This window comes from Capricornis sumatraensis, chromosome 19 (genome assembly GCF_032405125.1).
Source record: "Capricornis sumatraensis isolate serow.1 chromosome 19, serow.2, whole genome shotgun sequence".
Lineage (NCBI taxonomy): Eukaryota > Metazoa > Chordata > Mammalia > Artiodactyla > Bovidae > Capricornis > Capricornis sumatraensis.
In genome coordinates, this window is record NC_091087.1 from 63,359,966 (window position 1) to 63,377,440 (window position 17,475).

The following is a 17,475-nucleotide window of genomic DNA, read 5'->3' on the forward strand; positions in this document are numbered from 1 at the left end:
AGATAATTAGTGTGGGCTCTAATCCAATATGATGGCCATCACATAACAACAGGAAATTTGAACACAGACATGCACAGCACAGCGAGGAGACCAAGTGAAGACACAGGGAGGAGTCAGCCATCTCTAATCCAAGGACAAAGACTTTAGAAGAAACCAACCCTGCCAATGCCTTGCTCTTGGCTTTTAGCCTCAAGAATGGTGAGAAAATAAATTTCTGTTGCTTAAGCCACTCAGTCCATTGTATTTTGTTATGGCAGCCCTGGCAAACTAGGACAGTAATCAACTAAAGAATATAGAAAATGAAAAGAAATAAAAAAGAATGATAATATAATAGAAGACAAAAATAGAGTCATAAATTTGACCATAATGATCTGTTTTAGAATAAATCTTAAGAGAAGACATATTCTTTTCCAGGAAGAAATACATCCCAATCTAATTGGCTGTGGGTGACATTTGAAAATGAACAAGGATCAAGTGTTTATTATTAAATAAACACTATAATTGGATGTAGTTGGATATAAAACCAACTAAGAATAGCAAGGCCTTTCTCTTTCATTGATGAGCCTGTGGACATTTGCTTTGATAATATGAATAAAATAACTTCCATTGGTATACATTCTGAAAAGAAGATATTCACTTAGCAATCACTGTATTTCACAAAGATATGTTTTTAGTAGAAATTTGTGTACAGAAAACATATTTTCACCTTGTACAACATTAAACATTCAACAAAATTTGACAAATTCTGTTTGAAATTCTCAAGTATTTCTGGAAATTAAAAAATGTAGAGATACTAATAATTGTAGAGATATAGTAACTCTGGTAGTTTTGTCCCTATCCCCAAACTCTATATTCCATTAAAAATAACAATTTTTAATGAATTCTGCCAAGTTCAATAAGAAATAAGTAAGCAAACAGAAACATCCAGAATACTGGAGTCTCTGCAACATAACTGACTCAACAGCAGCAGTTCAATGACAGGGGAAGATAATGGAGCAATACCTATTTTTGATGAAAAGAGATGAATAAATAACCACAGACTATGTGACTCTTGTTTGGATCCCAATTCAAACCAACCATGAACAATTTTTTGGAGAAAATTGGGGGAATTTGCTTATGGATTGGGTTTTATAGAATATCAAAACAAATTTAGCTTAAAAAATTTCAAGGGTGAAAATGGTATTCTTGTTATGTGAGAGATTATACACATATTTTTGAAGATGTGTATGATGGCATATATGTATGAATTTGAGAAAACTCCTGGAGACAGTGGAGGACAGAGGAGCCTGGCATGCTATAGTCCATGGAGTTGCAAAGAGCTGGACATGACTTAGCAACTGAACAACAACATGGAAGCATATAGGAGTGAAGTGACATGAAGTTGCTATTCATTTAACAGAATATAATATATTGTATTATAACAGAATATAAATGAATTCTGAATATCATTGGTCAGAATATAAACCAAAAAAAAAAAAATTAGAATGATAAAACAAGTGTCAAAACCCTGACTGTTTAATTTGAGAAATAGGTATATGGAAATTCATCTTTTGTCTATATCTGAAAATTTTCATGATAGACAAATTTTAGTATATACAAAAATATTTATTGACACAAAGGATTATACCATAAAATTAAGTGGAAGTAATAGCTAACAGTGAATGGTGTCAGATTTGTGATTTCCGAAGAAAAGAATTTAGCTTCAGGACCAGAGAAGAGGCTCCAGGCAGTCAGAGCTTCATGTGGCAGAAGTTTTATTACAGTGAAAAAGAGACACAGAAAGCTTCTGAAATAGACATCAGAAGGGGGAAGAGTGTCCCACTCTTGATAGTTTTATCAAGGCCTTATATTCTTTTTCCCTGATGACTTCCCTGGTGGCTCAGATGGTAAAGCGTCTGCCTACCATTCAGGAGACCCGGGTTCAATCCCTGGGGTGGGGAAGATCCTCTGGAGAAAGAAATGGCAACCCACTCCAGTACTCTTGCCTGGAAAATCCCATGGACGGAGGAATGTGGTAGGCTACAGTGCATGGGGTCGCAAAGAGTCTGACACAACTGAGCAACTTCACTTTATATACTTTTCAATTGGTTACTAACAATAGAAAGCTTTTACCAGACCCACTCCCACAACATACATTTTAAGATAACAGGATTAGTCAGAAGGTTCTTAAGGAGAAACATGGCCTTAAGCAGGATATATTGCTGTTATATAATCATTAGTATAGACTTTAAGGAAAAACATATCCTTGAGCAAATGAGTTGCTTTGTTGTGTAATCATTAGCTCTGGGATTAAAGAAAGTTAATCTTAGAAGAAATAGATTGTTGCAATAACAATTCAGAGCTTAAGGAAAAAACATCTTATGTGAGTAAGATGAGGGAATGTAGAAAAAAAAATTTATCCCTTTCTCCTTGAGGGCCTCGGACCATTATCAACCTCTTAGAAGGAGCAAATTTTTTTAAAGTGTATATATAATGCTCTCCTAGTTTCAGGGGAAAAAGGAAAAAATGGAAAATTCATTGTTGTTCAGTTACTAAGTTGTGTCTGACTCTGAGATCCCATGAACTGCAGCACACCAGGCTTCTCTGTCTTTCACTACCTCCTGGAGTTTGCTCAAACTCATGTCCATTGAGTCAGTGGCATCCAACCGTCTCATCCTCTGTCTCCCCCTTCACCTCTTGCCTTCAATCCTTCCCAGCATCAGGGTCTTTTCCAATGAGTCAGTTCTTCGCATCAGGTGGCAAAAGTATTGGAGCTTCAGCACTCATCCTTCCAATGAATTCTCAGTGTTTATTTTCTTATTGACCATTTTCTATGTGCCAGAGAGTTATTGAAATGGCCTACATGAATTATCACATTTAACTCTCAAAACAATCCTATGAAGTATTATTATTATCACTTCCATTTTATAGATGAGGAAATTCGGTCAAAGTATGTTTCTCAAGCTCACAAAAACACTGCCTGCATGTGTGCTAAGTCGATTCAGTCGTGTCCAACTCTTTGGGACCCTATGGACTGTAGCCCACCAGGCTCCTCTGTCCATAGGATTCTCCAGGCAAGAATACTGGAGTGGGTTTCTGAGCCCTCTTCCAGGGGATCTTCCGACCCAGGGATCAAGCCCATCTCTCTTGAGTCTTCTGCATTGGCAGGTAGGTTCTTTACCACCAGTGCCATCTGGGAAGCCCACAAAAGCAGTCGCAGCAGTACCAGTCTTTTCCGGAGCTCAATTTTTTAATGTCTATCACATACAGCCTTTTTGTAATGCCCAAGATGTTAAAAGTGTTTCATCATCCTTGATAGGTAGGATTATGCATAATTTTTCCTTCTTTTTCTTGGTTTATACCCTAAATTTTCTATAATCAATAGATTTTAAAAAATAATTAAAGAAAAATTTACTTGGTGTAAAGTTTTGCTAGCTGTAGAAACTTCCATTATATAACTATCAGTTTCATCAAAATAGCCTTCAACTTTAACTTCCAACAAATTTGGGTTTCCAACAATTACTTGCAGTAGTGGTATTTTAAGCGTTGTAAGAACTATGGAAACAAAACCAAGAGTTAACATAAAATTAAGAAAAATTTAAGCAGTTTCATAATGATGGGTCAATTAGAATTCTAGAACATCTACAGAATCTATTATGAAGGCTACATGATGGCCACAAATATAGCTAGGGAACTTTAATACCTCTTTGAAAAAATTTTATTTTTTTATTTTTAAGAATTTATTTATTTTAATTGGAGGCTAATTACAACATTGTAGTGGGTTTTGCCATACACTGACATGAATCAGCCATGGGTGTACATGTGTTCCCCACACCTTCCTCCCCATCCCATCCCTCAAGGTCATCCCAGTGTACCAGCCCTGAGCACCATGTCTCATGCATTGAACCTGGACTGGCGATCTGTTTCACATGTGATAATATACATGTTTCAATGCTGTTCTCCCAGATCATCCCACCCTCGCCTTCTCCCCCAGAGTCCAAAAGACTGTTCTATACATCTGTGTCTCTTTCGCTGTCTCGCATATAGGGTTATCATTACCATCTTTCTAAATTCCATGTATATGTGTTCAGTTCTGTTCAGTCGCTCAGTTCAGTCCAGTTCTTTGTGACTCTATGAATTTCAGCACGCCAGGCCTCCCTGTCCATCACCAACACCCGGAGTTCACTCAAACTCATGTCCATTGAGTCAGTGATGCCATCCAGCCATCTCATCCTCTGTCATCCCCTTGTCCTCCTGCCGCCAATCCCTCCCAGCATCAGGGTCTTTTCCAATGAGTCAACTCTTTGCATGAGGTGGCCAAAGTATTGGAGTTTCAGCCTCAGCATCAGTCCTTCCAATGAACACCCAGAACTGATCTCCTTTAAGATGGACTGGTTGGATCTCCTTGCAGTCCAAGGGACTCTCAAGAGTCTTCTCCAACACCACAGTTCAAAAGCATCAATTCTTCGGCGCTCAGCTTTCTTCACAGTCCAACTCTCACACCCATACATGACCACTGGAAAAACCATAGCCTTGACTAGATGGAACTTTGTTGGCAAAGTAATGTCTCTGCTTTTTAATATGCTATCTAGGTTGGTCATAACTTTTCTTCCAAGGAGTAAGCATCTTTTAATTTCATGGCTGCAGTCACCATCTGCAGTGATTTTGGAGCCCCCCAAAATAAAGTCTGACACTGTTTCCACTATTTATCCATCTATTTCCCATGAAGTGATGGGACCAGATGCCATGATCTTCATTTTCTGAATGTTGAGCTTTAAACCAACTTTTTCCCTCTCCTCTTTCACTTTCATCAAGAGGCTTTTTAGCTCCTCTTCACTTTCTGCCATAAGGGTGGTGTCATCTACATATCTGAGGTTATTGATATTTCTCCTGGCAATCTTGATTCCAGCTTGTGCTTCCTCCAGTCCAGCGTTTCTCATGATGTACTCTGCATAGAAGTTAAATAAGTAGGGTGACAATATACAGCCTTGATGTACTCCTTTTCCTATTTGGAACCAGTCTGTTGTTCCATGTCCAGTTCTAACTGTTGCTTCCTGACCTGCATACACGTTACTCAAGAGGCAGGTCAGGTGGTCTGGTATTCCCATCTCTTTCAGAATTTTCCACAGTTTATTGTGATCCACACAGTCAAAGACTTTGGCATAGTCAATAAAGCAGAAATAGATGTTTTTTCTGAAACTCTCTTGCTTTTTCCATGATGCAGCAGATGTTGGCAATTTGATCTCTGGTTCCTCTGCGTTTTCACATATGGCTGAAGCCTGGCTTAGAGATTTTTTGAGCATTACTTTACTAGCATGTAAGATGAGTGTAATTGTGTGGTAGTTTGAGCATTCTTTGGCATTGCCATTCTTTGGGATTGGAATGAAAACTAACCTTTTCCAGTCCTGTGGCCACTGCTCAGTTTTCCAAATTTGCTGGCATATTGAGTGCAGCACTTTCACAGCATCATCTTTCAGGATTTGAAATAGCTCTACTGGAATTCCATCACCTCCGCTAGCTTTGTTCATAGTGATGCTTTCTAAGGCCCACTTGACTTCACATTCCAGGATGTCCGGCTCTAGGTGAGTGGGAGTGATCACACCTTCATGATTATCTTGGTCGTGAAGATCTTTTTTGTACAGTTCTTCTGTGTATTCTTGCCACCTTGCCTTAATATCTTCTGCTTCTGTTAGGTCCATACCACTTCTGTCCTTTATCGAGTCCATCTTTGCATGAAATATTCCCTTGGTATCTCTAATTTTCTTGAAGAGATCTCTAGTCTTTCCTATTCTATTGTTTTCCTCTATTATATATATATATATTATACAATTATTTTTATAATGTCTTTCTTGTTTTTCCATCAACTCAAGATTGAAATTTTGTTTTCTATGCTTGTTGACTTTTTCTTATGTTGGGTCATTTCCTTACATGGTTTTAAAATTATTTTTCTCAATACATGGTCAATGTAGATAGTATTTTTTTAATTGGAGGATAATTGCCTTACAATATCGTGTTGGCCTCTCCCATTCATCAGCATGAATTAGCCATGGGTATACATATATCCCCTCTCTTATGAACACACCTCCCATCTCCCACCCTATCACACCCGTCTAGGTTCACAGAACACTGGGTTGAGCTCCCTGTGTCACACAGAAAATTCCCACTTGCTATCTATTTTACATATGGTAATGTGTATGTTTCCATGCTATTCTTTCAATTCGTCCCACCCTCTCCTTCTCCCACTGTGTTCACAAGTCTGTTCTCTATGTTTGCGTCTTCATTGCTGCCCTGCAAATAGGTTCATTAGTACCATCATTCTAGATTCCAAACATATGCACAGAGTGAAGTAAGTCAGAAAGATTGACTTTTTTTTTGTGCAAGTCCATGTTACCTGGATTATGAAAGTATTCATACAGGTGGTTTTGTGCTTCCTTAAGCTGGGGCCTAGGGTTGTAATGATTTCTCAGTTTGATATTCTTGTTTCTGGTGTGTAGTCTCTGGGTGTTACACAGTCTAGAAGTTTGGGTTTTTTATAAGAAATTCTTTGAGAGTCCCATGGAGATCATAGTCCCCCATCTCCTTCTTTGGGTTGTTGGGTAGTGTTCTTATTGCCTCTTCACCTCTCCACTATCTAATGGTTCCAGCCTTACTTAATGTTCTCAGTTCCAACTTCATACCACAAGGTAGAAATGTCTAAAGGTCTACATCTTCAAACCAATGGCTGGGCATTAAAACACATTCCACTGTCTAAGTGATCTACATCTGAGCCTCATAACCTTGTAGGAGCTACACATTAGCTAACTCTTTTGACTTTGAATTCCTTCTTCATTTCTTATTGTTGCTCAGTTGCAAAGTGGTGTCTGACTCTTTGCGACCCCACGGACTACAGCACACCAGGCTTCCCTGTCTTTCACCAACTCTCAGAGTTTGCTCAAACTCATGTCCAGTGAGTCGGTGATGCCATCCAACCATACTGTCCTCTGTTGTCCCTTCTGAAAGAATATTCAGGATTGATTTCCTTTAGGATTAACTGGTTTGATCTCCTTGCAGTCCAAGGGACTCTCAAGGTCTTCTCCAACATCACAGTTCAAAAACATCAATTCTTTGGCACTCAGCCTTCTTTATGGTCCAATGCTCACATCCATACATGACTATTGGAAAAACCTTATCTTTGACCAGATGGACCTTTGTTGGAAAAATGATATCTCTGCTTCTTAATAAGCTACCTAGGTTTGTCATAGCTTTTCATCCAAGGAGCAAGCATCTTTTAATTTCATGGCTGCAGTTGCCATCTGAAGTGATTTGGGAGCCCAATAAAATAAAGTCTGTCACTGTTTCCATTGTTTTCCCATCTATTTGCCATGAAATGATGGGACTGGATGCCACAATCTTCATTTTTTTGAAAGTTGAGTTTTAAGCCAGCTTTTTTACTGTCCTCTTTCACTTTCATCAAGAAGCTCTTTAGTTCCTCTTCGCTTTCTGCCATAATGGTGGTGTCATCTGCATGTCTGAGGTTATTGATATTTCTCCTGGAAATCTTGATTTCAGCTTGTGCTTCATCCAGCCTGGCATTTTGCATGATGTACTCTGCATATAAGTTAAATAAGCAGGATGGCAATATATAGCCTTGACATACTTCTTTTCTAACTTGGAACCAGTCCATTGTTCCATGTTCAATTCTAACTGTTGCTTTTTTACCTGCATACAGGTTTCTCAGGATGCAAGGAAGGTGGTCTGGTATTCCCATCTCTTTAAGAATTTTCTACAATTTGTTGTGATCCACACATCAAAGGCTTTAGTGTAGTGAATGAAGCAGATGTTTTTCTGGAATTCTCTTGCTTTTCCTATGATCCAGTGGATATCTGATTCCTCTACATTTTCCAAATCCAGCTTGAATATCTGAAAGTTCTTGGTTCACATACTGTTGAAGCCTAGCCTGGAGAATTTTGAGCAATACTTTGCTAACGTCTTCATTTCTAATGACAAGATTTTCCTTTTTCTCTCTCCTCTCTTTCATCTTTCTTTCCTCACTTTCTAGCTAAGTTATTTACTAAAGTTTTTTGTTTTACTTTTTTCCAGCATGCTATTTTACCATCATCTTTAGTAAGTTTTATATTTTTAAATAAATAAATACTTGGAAAATGGAGCAAAGTATAGAATTCTATTTAAAAGTTTTTTTTTTCTTAATAAATATTTGAAATGGTTATAACCATAACAAGGTAATTAAAAGGTTTTCTTTTCAGAGGGCAGCTAAAGTTTAAAATCCTCTGTAAATTTGGGCTGATACTATAAACCTCGTTTTTCTCATTTATAAAATAAGGATTATAATTAGCCCATTAGGATAGTCATAAACCATAAATTTTAAATGTATAAAAACATTTAATACAGAGTTTTGCATAAGTGCTCAATAATTAGAAGCTTATACTATTAGTGATAGAATGCCACCTACTAATGAAACCAAAGATAAAGGAAATATCTGAGTGTATTTTACATGCAAGAAAAGCAATAATATCTCCTCTTGTTATTTCCCAATAAAAGTAAACTTACCATTTGTATTAGGTATGACCTTCATTTTTAAAGTGTGAGATTTCCCCAGATCAATGTATTTCAGGACACTGAGGGATAGTGAATCATCATGTTGTTGAAACCAGTAATTACATGGTTTTGCATATATGTTCCATGTTTGTCCATTCCTTTTTCCAAAGTTGTATAAGAACCAGGAATCTTTTTGAAAGGTCATGTTACGGGGTACTATTTCAGGCATAGTAGCAACAGCTAAAGCATTCTCATTGTCTAATATCGTTGTGATCAGGAAACTGCTATAACCGGGAATCACCACAGTCTTTTCTATATCAGAATCTTGAAATGAGGCGATAACACCTGGAGCTAAAACAAGAATGATTTGGTATAAAATAGAACAGCCAATTTTCTCCAAGCAATACTGGTGGATCCAACTGAGGAATACATTATTTGAGTTTTTAAACTATGGTCTTAACTAGAGAACATATTTGTCATATTTCTGGTCATAATTCAAATTATTTTGTTGAAAGTGTTATCACAAATATGCCAAACACAATATCTACTGTGAAACCAGTTCTATAAAATTCTCAGCAAAAGACAACCCACACAGGGTTAAGTAATTATAAGAAAGTTGATTTCTTTTCTATAGAAGTAGTAACAGCCTTAATAACCTAGAGATTGGAGAAAATACATCAGAGTGGATATGAGAGAAGTCGAAAGATGGCTCTTTGAAGGAGAAGAAAGTCATTATTTTAAAATGTTTTTGAAACACATCAACAATGATACTCACCTTGTTCTGAAAAAAATAAATAGAAGTAGTCCGAAGAGAACCTCATAATTCCTTTATGCACACATGTTCTAATTTTTCCCATTTCAATAAGCCAACAAAAAACCCTTTTTTACATTCCCTTCAACTACCATTTCATTTCTCTTTTCCCCTTCACTGTGAGATTCCCCCAAAGGATTGCCTTATTCACTGTCTTCAATTCCCTGCCTCTTGTAATTTTTTGACCCTAATCCAATGACATGTCATTTTTGTCTACATGATTCCACACAACAACAGCTTTTGTCAACTTTACCAGTGACTTTGACACAGATGCATCGGGCAGTTTTCTCTCCCGACCTCTTTTCTAAACCCACCTCTTGGCAGCATCCAGCAGAGCATCACTCCTTCCTTCTTGAAGTAACTTCTTCACTTGGTTTCTGAGACATACTCTCTTCTCCTAGTAGACCATCCAGTCTTGCCCATCTCTCTGACCACTAAATGTTGGAAAACTGGAGACTGGGTCTCAAACCTTTTCCTTTCTTTATCTACACCTGCTTTCCCAGTGATTTCATCTAATCTAGCAGCATTAACCATCATATATGCTGACCACTGGGCTTCCCAGGTGGCTCGGTAGTAAAGAATTCACCTGCCAATGCAGGAGATGCTGGTTGATCTTTGGGTTGGGAAGATCCCTTCAGGAGGGAATGGCAAACTGCTCCAGTATTCTTGCCTGGGAAATCCCATAGGCAGAGGAGCTTGGCAGGCTACAGTCCATGGGATTGCAAAGAGCTGGACACGACTGAATGACTGAGTACACGTGCATGATGCTGGTCACTCACTTCCCCTCCACCTTTTGACTTTTTGAGATACAATTGATACATAATATTAGTTTCAGGTGTAGAACATGATTCGGTATTTTGGTATTTTTTTGGTATAAAACACCAAAAAAAATTAACAAAGTGGTGATCAATGCATACCTATCCATAACTACTTAAATGTAAATGAACTAAATTCTTCAGCCAAAAGATGTAAAGTGGTTGAGTTGATTTAGAAACAAAAACAAGATATGCTATATTGTGCCTACAAGGGACTCACTTTAGATGTAAGGAGACATGCAGACTGAAAGTGAAGGGATGAAAAAAGATATTCTATGCAAGTGGAAATCAGAAGTCTGGGATACCAATACTTATATCAGAGAAAGTAGACCTTAAGACAAAGGCTGAAGAAGGTTATTATATAATAAGAGTCAAACAAAAAGATATCACATTTGTAAATATTTATGTACTTAACAAATGAGCACCTAAATAATAAAGCAAATATTCATAGACTTTGAGGAGAAATAGATAGCAACACAAAAATAGTAAAGGATTTTAATACTCTACTATCATCAATGGATAGGTCATAACAGAAAATCAACAAGGGGCATGATTGAACTTATGTTTTAGTAAGATCACTTAAGCTGCTCTGTTGAGAATAGACTGGGCATGTGACAGAGAAAGGGCAAGAAGGAAAGCAGAGAAATTAGTTTCCTTAAAAACTATTGAGTTGGCCAAAAAGTTTGTTCAGGTTCTCCTGTAAGATGTTATAGGAAAACCAAACGGACTTTTTGGCCAACTCAATAAATATGCAAGTACTATTCAGCCCAGCAGTTGCACTCCTGGGCGTTTATTCCAGAGAAGTGAAAACATATATATACACAAAAACCTGTACACAAATACTTAAGGTAGAGTCAAAATTCTGTCTATTGTATGATTCCATTTATGTAACATTCTGGAAAGGAGAGAATTGGGGGAACAGAAAACAGATCATTGGTTGCCAGGGGCCAGGGCTGGGAGAGCAAAGAATTAGGAGAGAGTTTTCTGGGACTGATCACAATGGTGGCTCCATCATTGAATGAATGGATTTATCAAAATCCATAGACATACACTGACAAGAGTGAATTTTACTGTATGTAAGTTATACCTTAATAAACCTGACCAAAAAAAAAGAAAGAGAGAGACTATTACAATAATCAAGTGAGAGAATGTATTAAATGTAAAATGCCTGTTATTCATCCCAGTGGAGAAATCAGGTTTTATTATATTAAAAATAAAGAATTCCTCTAGGAATTTAAGTATATGTAGACTTCCGTAGATTATCAATTGGTTTAAATTTTGAAATCTATTGTTCTATAAAAGAGCATGAACACTCATCCCAAAAGATAATTCTTCATTTTTCCCAGACATTGGAAATATTATTACACTTACTTTGTAACTGAAGACTAAGTTTATAGGAGTGATTTCCAGCTTCACTAATGAAAAGGGAACTAGACAAACAAGAGCTCTCATTTACTTCCTCTATTCCAAAAGGGTCTATCAGTTCTGCAATGACTGAGGACAAAAATCCTTCAGGAGTGTTATGGTGAAATACCTTTCTTATGTAAGCTGTTCCAGTTTTCCTAAAAACAAACCAGCAAATGTCAAGCAATTTGGATAAAACAGTGGTTTAAATTAGCAAGTTCATAAACATATAATTTATAAATAAAAAATACCACAAACAGTTAACAAATGAATATTTGAGTAACATTTATTCAATTTCATTAGTAATTGATGAAATGTCAGTTACAGCAATGGGATGTGATTTTTCACCTATCAAATTAAGGACGTTTTTAAAAGACAGGATGTAATAGTGGTAAGAACTGAGAGAGATTGACACTAATGAAATGGTAAAATGATACACTCCTCCTAGAAAGCAGTTTGAAACTATGCATTGAGTTCTAATTTTTTTTTTTTTTTTTGCCCTCTGATTCCATAAATCTACTGATAGGTCTCTATCCTAAGGACATAACTTGAAACACAGAGGGGAAGAAAAGCTTTCCACACTAAGATGTTCATCACAGCATTATGATAAAAGTTAGAAATAGAAATGCCAACAATAGGAAAATTAACTAAATGATAATACCTGATCTACCTAGAAAAAAATCATCCATTAAAATGATTCTTACAAAGAGTTTTTCATTACCTAAGGAAAGTGATCACATTATAATGTCTAAAATAAAGAAGTATAGTGAAAAATGTTGAAATGAATCTTGAAAAGGACTGATCAGTAATTCATCAGAGTGTTAACAGTCATGATTTTAACTGTCTTCTTTATATTTGCCTTTTAGGAAATTTCTGCAATGAGCATGTGCTTTATAAGCAGGAAAAACAACCTTCAAATGTTAAGCTAAGATGTGTGTGTGTGTGCTAAGCCGCTCAGTTAATAGAAGAAAATAGTTATGAAAAACATATCTGACAAAGGACTGTTATCCAAAATAAACTATTGGGGAAGAATAGAATCTCTTTTTCCTCTACCATTCTAGGTTCTGTGCCTGGGACCCTAGAAATTAAACTGACAAAAGCCATATTAACAATAAAATATTAACAATTTAGAACTGTAGCTTACCAGGCTTCCCTGACCATGGGATTTCCCAGGCAAGAATACTGGAGTGGGTTGCCATTTCCTTCTCCAGGGGATCTTCCTGACCCAGGAACCAAACTCATGTCTCCTGTGTCTCCTGCACTGCAGGTGGATTCTTTACCCGTTGAGCCATCAAAGAAGGCTCAACACCGAAGAACTGATGGTTTCTAATTGTGGTGCTGAAGAAGACTCTTGAGAGTCCCTTGGACAGCAAGGAGATCAAACCAGTCAATCCTAAAGGAAATAAACCCTGAATGTTCATTGGAAGGACCCTTGCTGAAGCTGAAGCTCTAATACTTTGGCCACCTGATGAGAAGAACTGACTCATTGGGAAAGACCCTGATGTTGGGAAAGATTGAAGACAAAAGGAGAAGGGGGGCAACAGAGGATGAGATGGTTGAATGGCATCGTCAACTCAATGGGTATGAATCTGAACAAACTCCAGGAGATTGTGAAGGACAGGAGAGCCTGGCTTGCTGCAGTCCACGGGGTCACAAAGAGTAGTACACAACTTAGCAACTGAACAACAACAGCAAAATAGAGACAGTATAGATGTCAGGGATGAACAGCAAGAGCAGAGAGGACTTTCAGGGCAATGAAACTATTCTGTATGATAATATAAGATGTATATGTGCCATTATAGAATTGTCAAAATCCATAGAAAGTACAACACCAAGAGTGAATCCTAATGTAAACTATGGACTTCAGGTGATTGATGATGTGTCAGTATAGGTTCATGGATTGGAACAAAAAACCACTGTAGTGTCAGACACAAAGTGAGGGAGATATGTGTGGAGATGAGGCTCATGGGAACTCTCTGGACTTTCTGATCCATGTTGCCAATTAACACTGCTATCCTGACACTGCTCTTAAAAAATAAAGCTTATTCCCATAATTAAAAAAAAAACTATTAACTTCTTTGCATCTTGAGTCACTGACCAATAGCCAGGCAGACACCTTAATTATTGACCCTGCCATCCCACTTCTCCTACCACTAGAGAAGTAAATGAGTCTCTTGTATTGAAGTGTCCAGGATGGCTCTTGGGGGGCAATCAAGCTCCACTCTTACAGGAGAGGTAAGAATTCAGAATTCAGCTTTTAAAGGAGAGAAGAGACTTTGGGCAATGAAGGATGAGCTTATAATTAGGAGTCGGGACGTTCCTGAGGTGGAGAGGAATATCCGTTGAGTGGGAAAAACACTACAAAAAGGCAATCGCTATCAAACGTAACTACCTATACCTGATAAACTCCAATTCCAGTACCCGTGCTGTTTCTCCAGCCCACTGCCCTCATCCCAAGCCAATGAAGCTGCTTTAATCAAGGTCACTACAGCCTGGAAGGTTGCCACAGCCTGGAAGGTTGCCATATCCAAAGGTCTTCTTGGTTCTTAGGTTACTCAGTCTCTCAGTCACATGGGTCACAGTGGTTTACTCCATACTTTCCAAAACATCCGCCTCCCTTGGCTTACATGTCCCCACTTTACCCCGTTTTTTTTTCTATTTTATTGACTATTCCTTCTTCGTTTTCTTGGCTGGGGCCTCCTCTTCTGCCTAATCTCTCTTCCAGGAGTGCCCCAGGCCTTTTCTTCTCTACATACATCCATTTATATTGGAACAACTACCAAATGCAGAGCTCCTGCTATTTTTGTGGTATGCATTCATATATCCAGGCAACTGTCAACTTCACATCTTTACCTAGGTACCTAATAGGTATTTCACACTTAATATTTCCAATGTGCAAATCTCACTCACCCTGCCTAACCCTGCACTCCAAATCTCAGAAAATGACAGCATCCTCTACCTAGCTATAAACTAAAACCCTAGCAAATTCTTGATGGCTCTCTTGCTCATTCCCACAACAGGCAATCCACCATCAGATCCTGTCTTTTCACAAGTACACTGCTTTGACCATCTTCTTTTCTCACCTGTATTATTTCAGTAGCTTTCCAAGGAGCCTAGAGACTTTGACTCTCACCCTGTCCTATACTTTTCACAGCAAATGATCTTTTAAAAAATATAAATTACTTCACTATCCTATATAAAACTTTCCAATGGCTTCCTCTGGCACAAAGAATAAAATATAAACCCCTATGCAGCCTACAGTTCCCTAGATGATCTGGTACTTCCCTACCTTCTCACTGACCTTCCAACACACCATCTCACTCTGCACTACCCATACAAGCAATCCAAGTATAATTGGACTATGCTCTCCAATTTAAAAAAAAACAGTTCTAAAAAAAAGAAAGAAATAGTTCTGGAGATGGACAGTGGTAATGGTTGCACAACCATGTGAATATACTTAATGCCACAGAACTGCACTCTTAAAAATGGCTAAAATGGTAAATTTTATGTTATGGATATTTTGCTATACCTGCTAGGCTGTAACGCAAAAAAGCATTATAAATATAAACATAGTCATTAAATACCAATAAAATGTTCAACTCATCAAGAAGATGTAACAATTCTTTTTTGTAACACTGCAAGTAGCTGTCTTATTTTAAACTACTTTATTGAGTTATGATTGACACATAAAAGGCCTTACATATTTAATATAAACAACTTGATGAGTTTAAGGGTAAGTATATACCCATGAAATCAACATCATAAGCAAGTCCAAGAAGATGTAATGATTTTAAACTTATACATATCTAACAACAGCCTCACACATATATAAGGCAAAATTGACGGAACTACAATGAAGAACTGACAAATTCAATATCGCATCAGAAAATTTTAACATAATTCAATAATTGATAGATCACAAAAGAAAAAAATCAGTTAAGGATAAAGAAAATTGGAAAATCACAATTAACACGATTAATCTAACAAGTGAATACTAACACTGCACACAACAATGTATGAAATGTATAAACATAGATAATACACAATGACCAAGATAGGTTTAATCCATGACTTTCAGTCTGATTCAACATTAAGTCCATAATATAATTCACAGCATTAAGTAAAAGTTCAAAGGAAAAAATTATATAGATAAGTTCAATAGATACAGGAGAAACATTTAAGTTAAAAACCAAAAGAAAACACCTCTTAAACTGAAAAAAAAAAGGTAACTGTAAATGAAAAAAGTTTTTAAAATGTATAGAAAGGATAGTATGTGGTGAAATGTTTAAAATATTTTTTTTTAAGTCAGGAACAAGGAAGCCCACTGCTAATGGTCTGAATATTTGTATCCCTCCAAAATTCCTGTGTTGAAAACATAATGCCCAAAGTGATGATATTTGGAGATGAAGCTTTTGGGAAGTGATTCAGGCCATGCAGGTGAAGCATCTGTGAATCAGTTTAGTACCCTGCCCCTTTCAATCATGACAGTACACGGCGAGAAGTTGGCAATCTGTACCCAGGAGAGAGCCTGCACCAGAAACTTACCATGCTGGTACCTTAATCTTAGACTTCTGGTCTTCATAACTGTGATAAATACATTTGTTTATAAGCCATCTGTCTGGAGAATCCCCATGGGCAGAGGAGCCTGGTGGGCTACAGCCTATGGGGTCGCAAAGAGTTGGACACGACTAAAGTGGCTTAACACATAGCCATCCAGTTTTTTTATGTTTGATTAGAGCAGCCTGAACAGAATGATACCCATTAACTTCATTTATATTTAATAAGCTCCTAGATACTGTAACAGAAAGACATATATAATATGCTAAAAGGTGTTAAAATAAATTATCTGCAGGTGATGTGACTATCTGCTTAGAAAAAATATTCACCCCTACTCAGAAAATCCAAAAGAATATATAGAAAAAGTACTAGAATAAGCAAATGAGTTTAGCAAATTTGAAACACTTGAGATTGCTACACAAAAGTCAATTATACATTGACATGAATCAGCCACATGTCAATGTATGGCAAAACCAATACAGTATTATAAAGCAAAATAAAGTAAAAATAAAAATTAAAACAACAACAACAACAACAAAAGTCAATTATAAGGCATTCTGCTTTGGCTTTTGATGTAGAAAGAAGCAGCCCAACAAGCAATGAAACAAAATGGATAAATCATAAAGTTGTCACTTTGCTTAAGCCATCCAAGAACTAACCAGAAATCCAAGCCATTCCAAGGAGAGTCTCAACACGGCAACCGTCTCACTTGTGGAAGAGCATAGAAGGGAGAAACATGGTGCTGGCCACAAAAGAAATAACTAGGAAATGTCTAAAAATAGAAAAAACAGAAACAAAAAACTGCCAAAGGCCAAGATGTGCTGGTACGTGAGTTTGGAAATGCTGGGGCACCTTTCAAAAGGGAGCTGCACTCACTTGCAAGCTCCTTCCCATGGGCCTCAGGAGAAAGACTGGGGCAGAGAGTGGACCAGGGAGAGTCCCTGCTGGTGGTGCAGGCAGCAAGGGAGTGTGGGGCAAGGTCATTATAGGGAGGCTGGAGAGGGTGGGAGGAAACAGGGAGGAAGTCTCATTCACTTCCCTGAACCTTCTTTCATAAGAAGCAAAAGCCTTGGGCTGGGCATTAAACAGTTAAACATAGGCCTCAAAAGAGGTGATCCTGGTTGGGGAGGAGGGCCTGGAGGGTGGTGGCACTGAAGCCCCGACTCCCTCCCCTTCACTCCCACCTCCCTCTCTCCTCCCACCCTCGTCTCCCCCACACAGCAGAAGCTTTAAACTACTGAGAGGAAGCAAAGCCACCTGTCACTGGGGCACAGGCAAAGACACATTATGAGTAAGGGAAGACTTAAATAATAACCCTCTATCCTTATGGAGAGTCAGGAAGTTGTCCTGGGCCTAAAATTCTAGGAGTGCAAA

The 17,475-nt window shown here is 37.7% G+C and overlaps 1 protein-coding gene across 1 annotated transcript in view; it reads right to left on the bottom strand.

Annotated features, from left to right (window-relative positions):
- Window positions 1-17,475, bottom strand: part of CATSPERB (cation channel sperm associated auxiliary subunit beta) — a 136,181-nt gene that overhangs the window by 19,189 nt on the left and 99,517 nt on the right. Inside the window, exons 17-19 of the mRNA XM_068990985.1 lie at window positions 11,512-11,702; window positions 8,527-8,859; window positions 3,395-3,534 (exon numbers count right to left, since the gene is read on the bottom strand). Coding sequence (XP_068847086.1) covers window positions 3,395-3,534; window positions 8,527-8,859; window positions 11,512-11,702 — 664 coding nt within the window. The remainder of the gene's footprint in view (window positions 1-3,394; window positions 3,535-8,526; window positions 8,860-11,511; window positions 11,703-17,475) is intronic.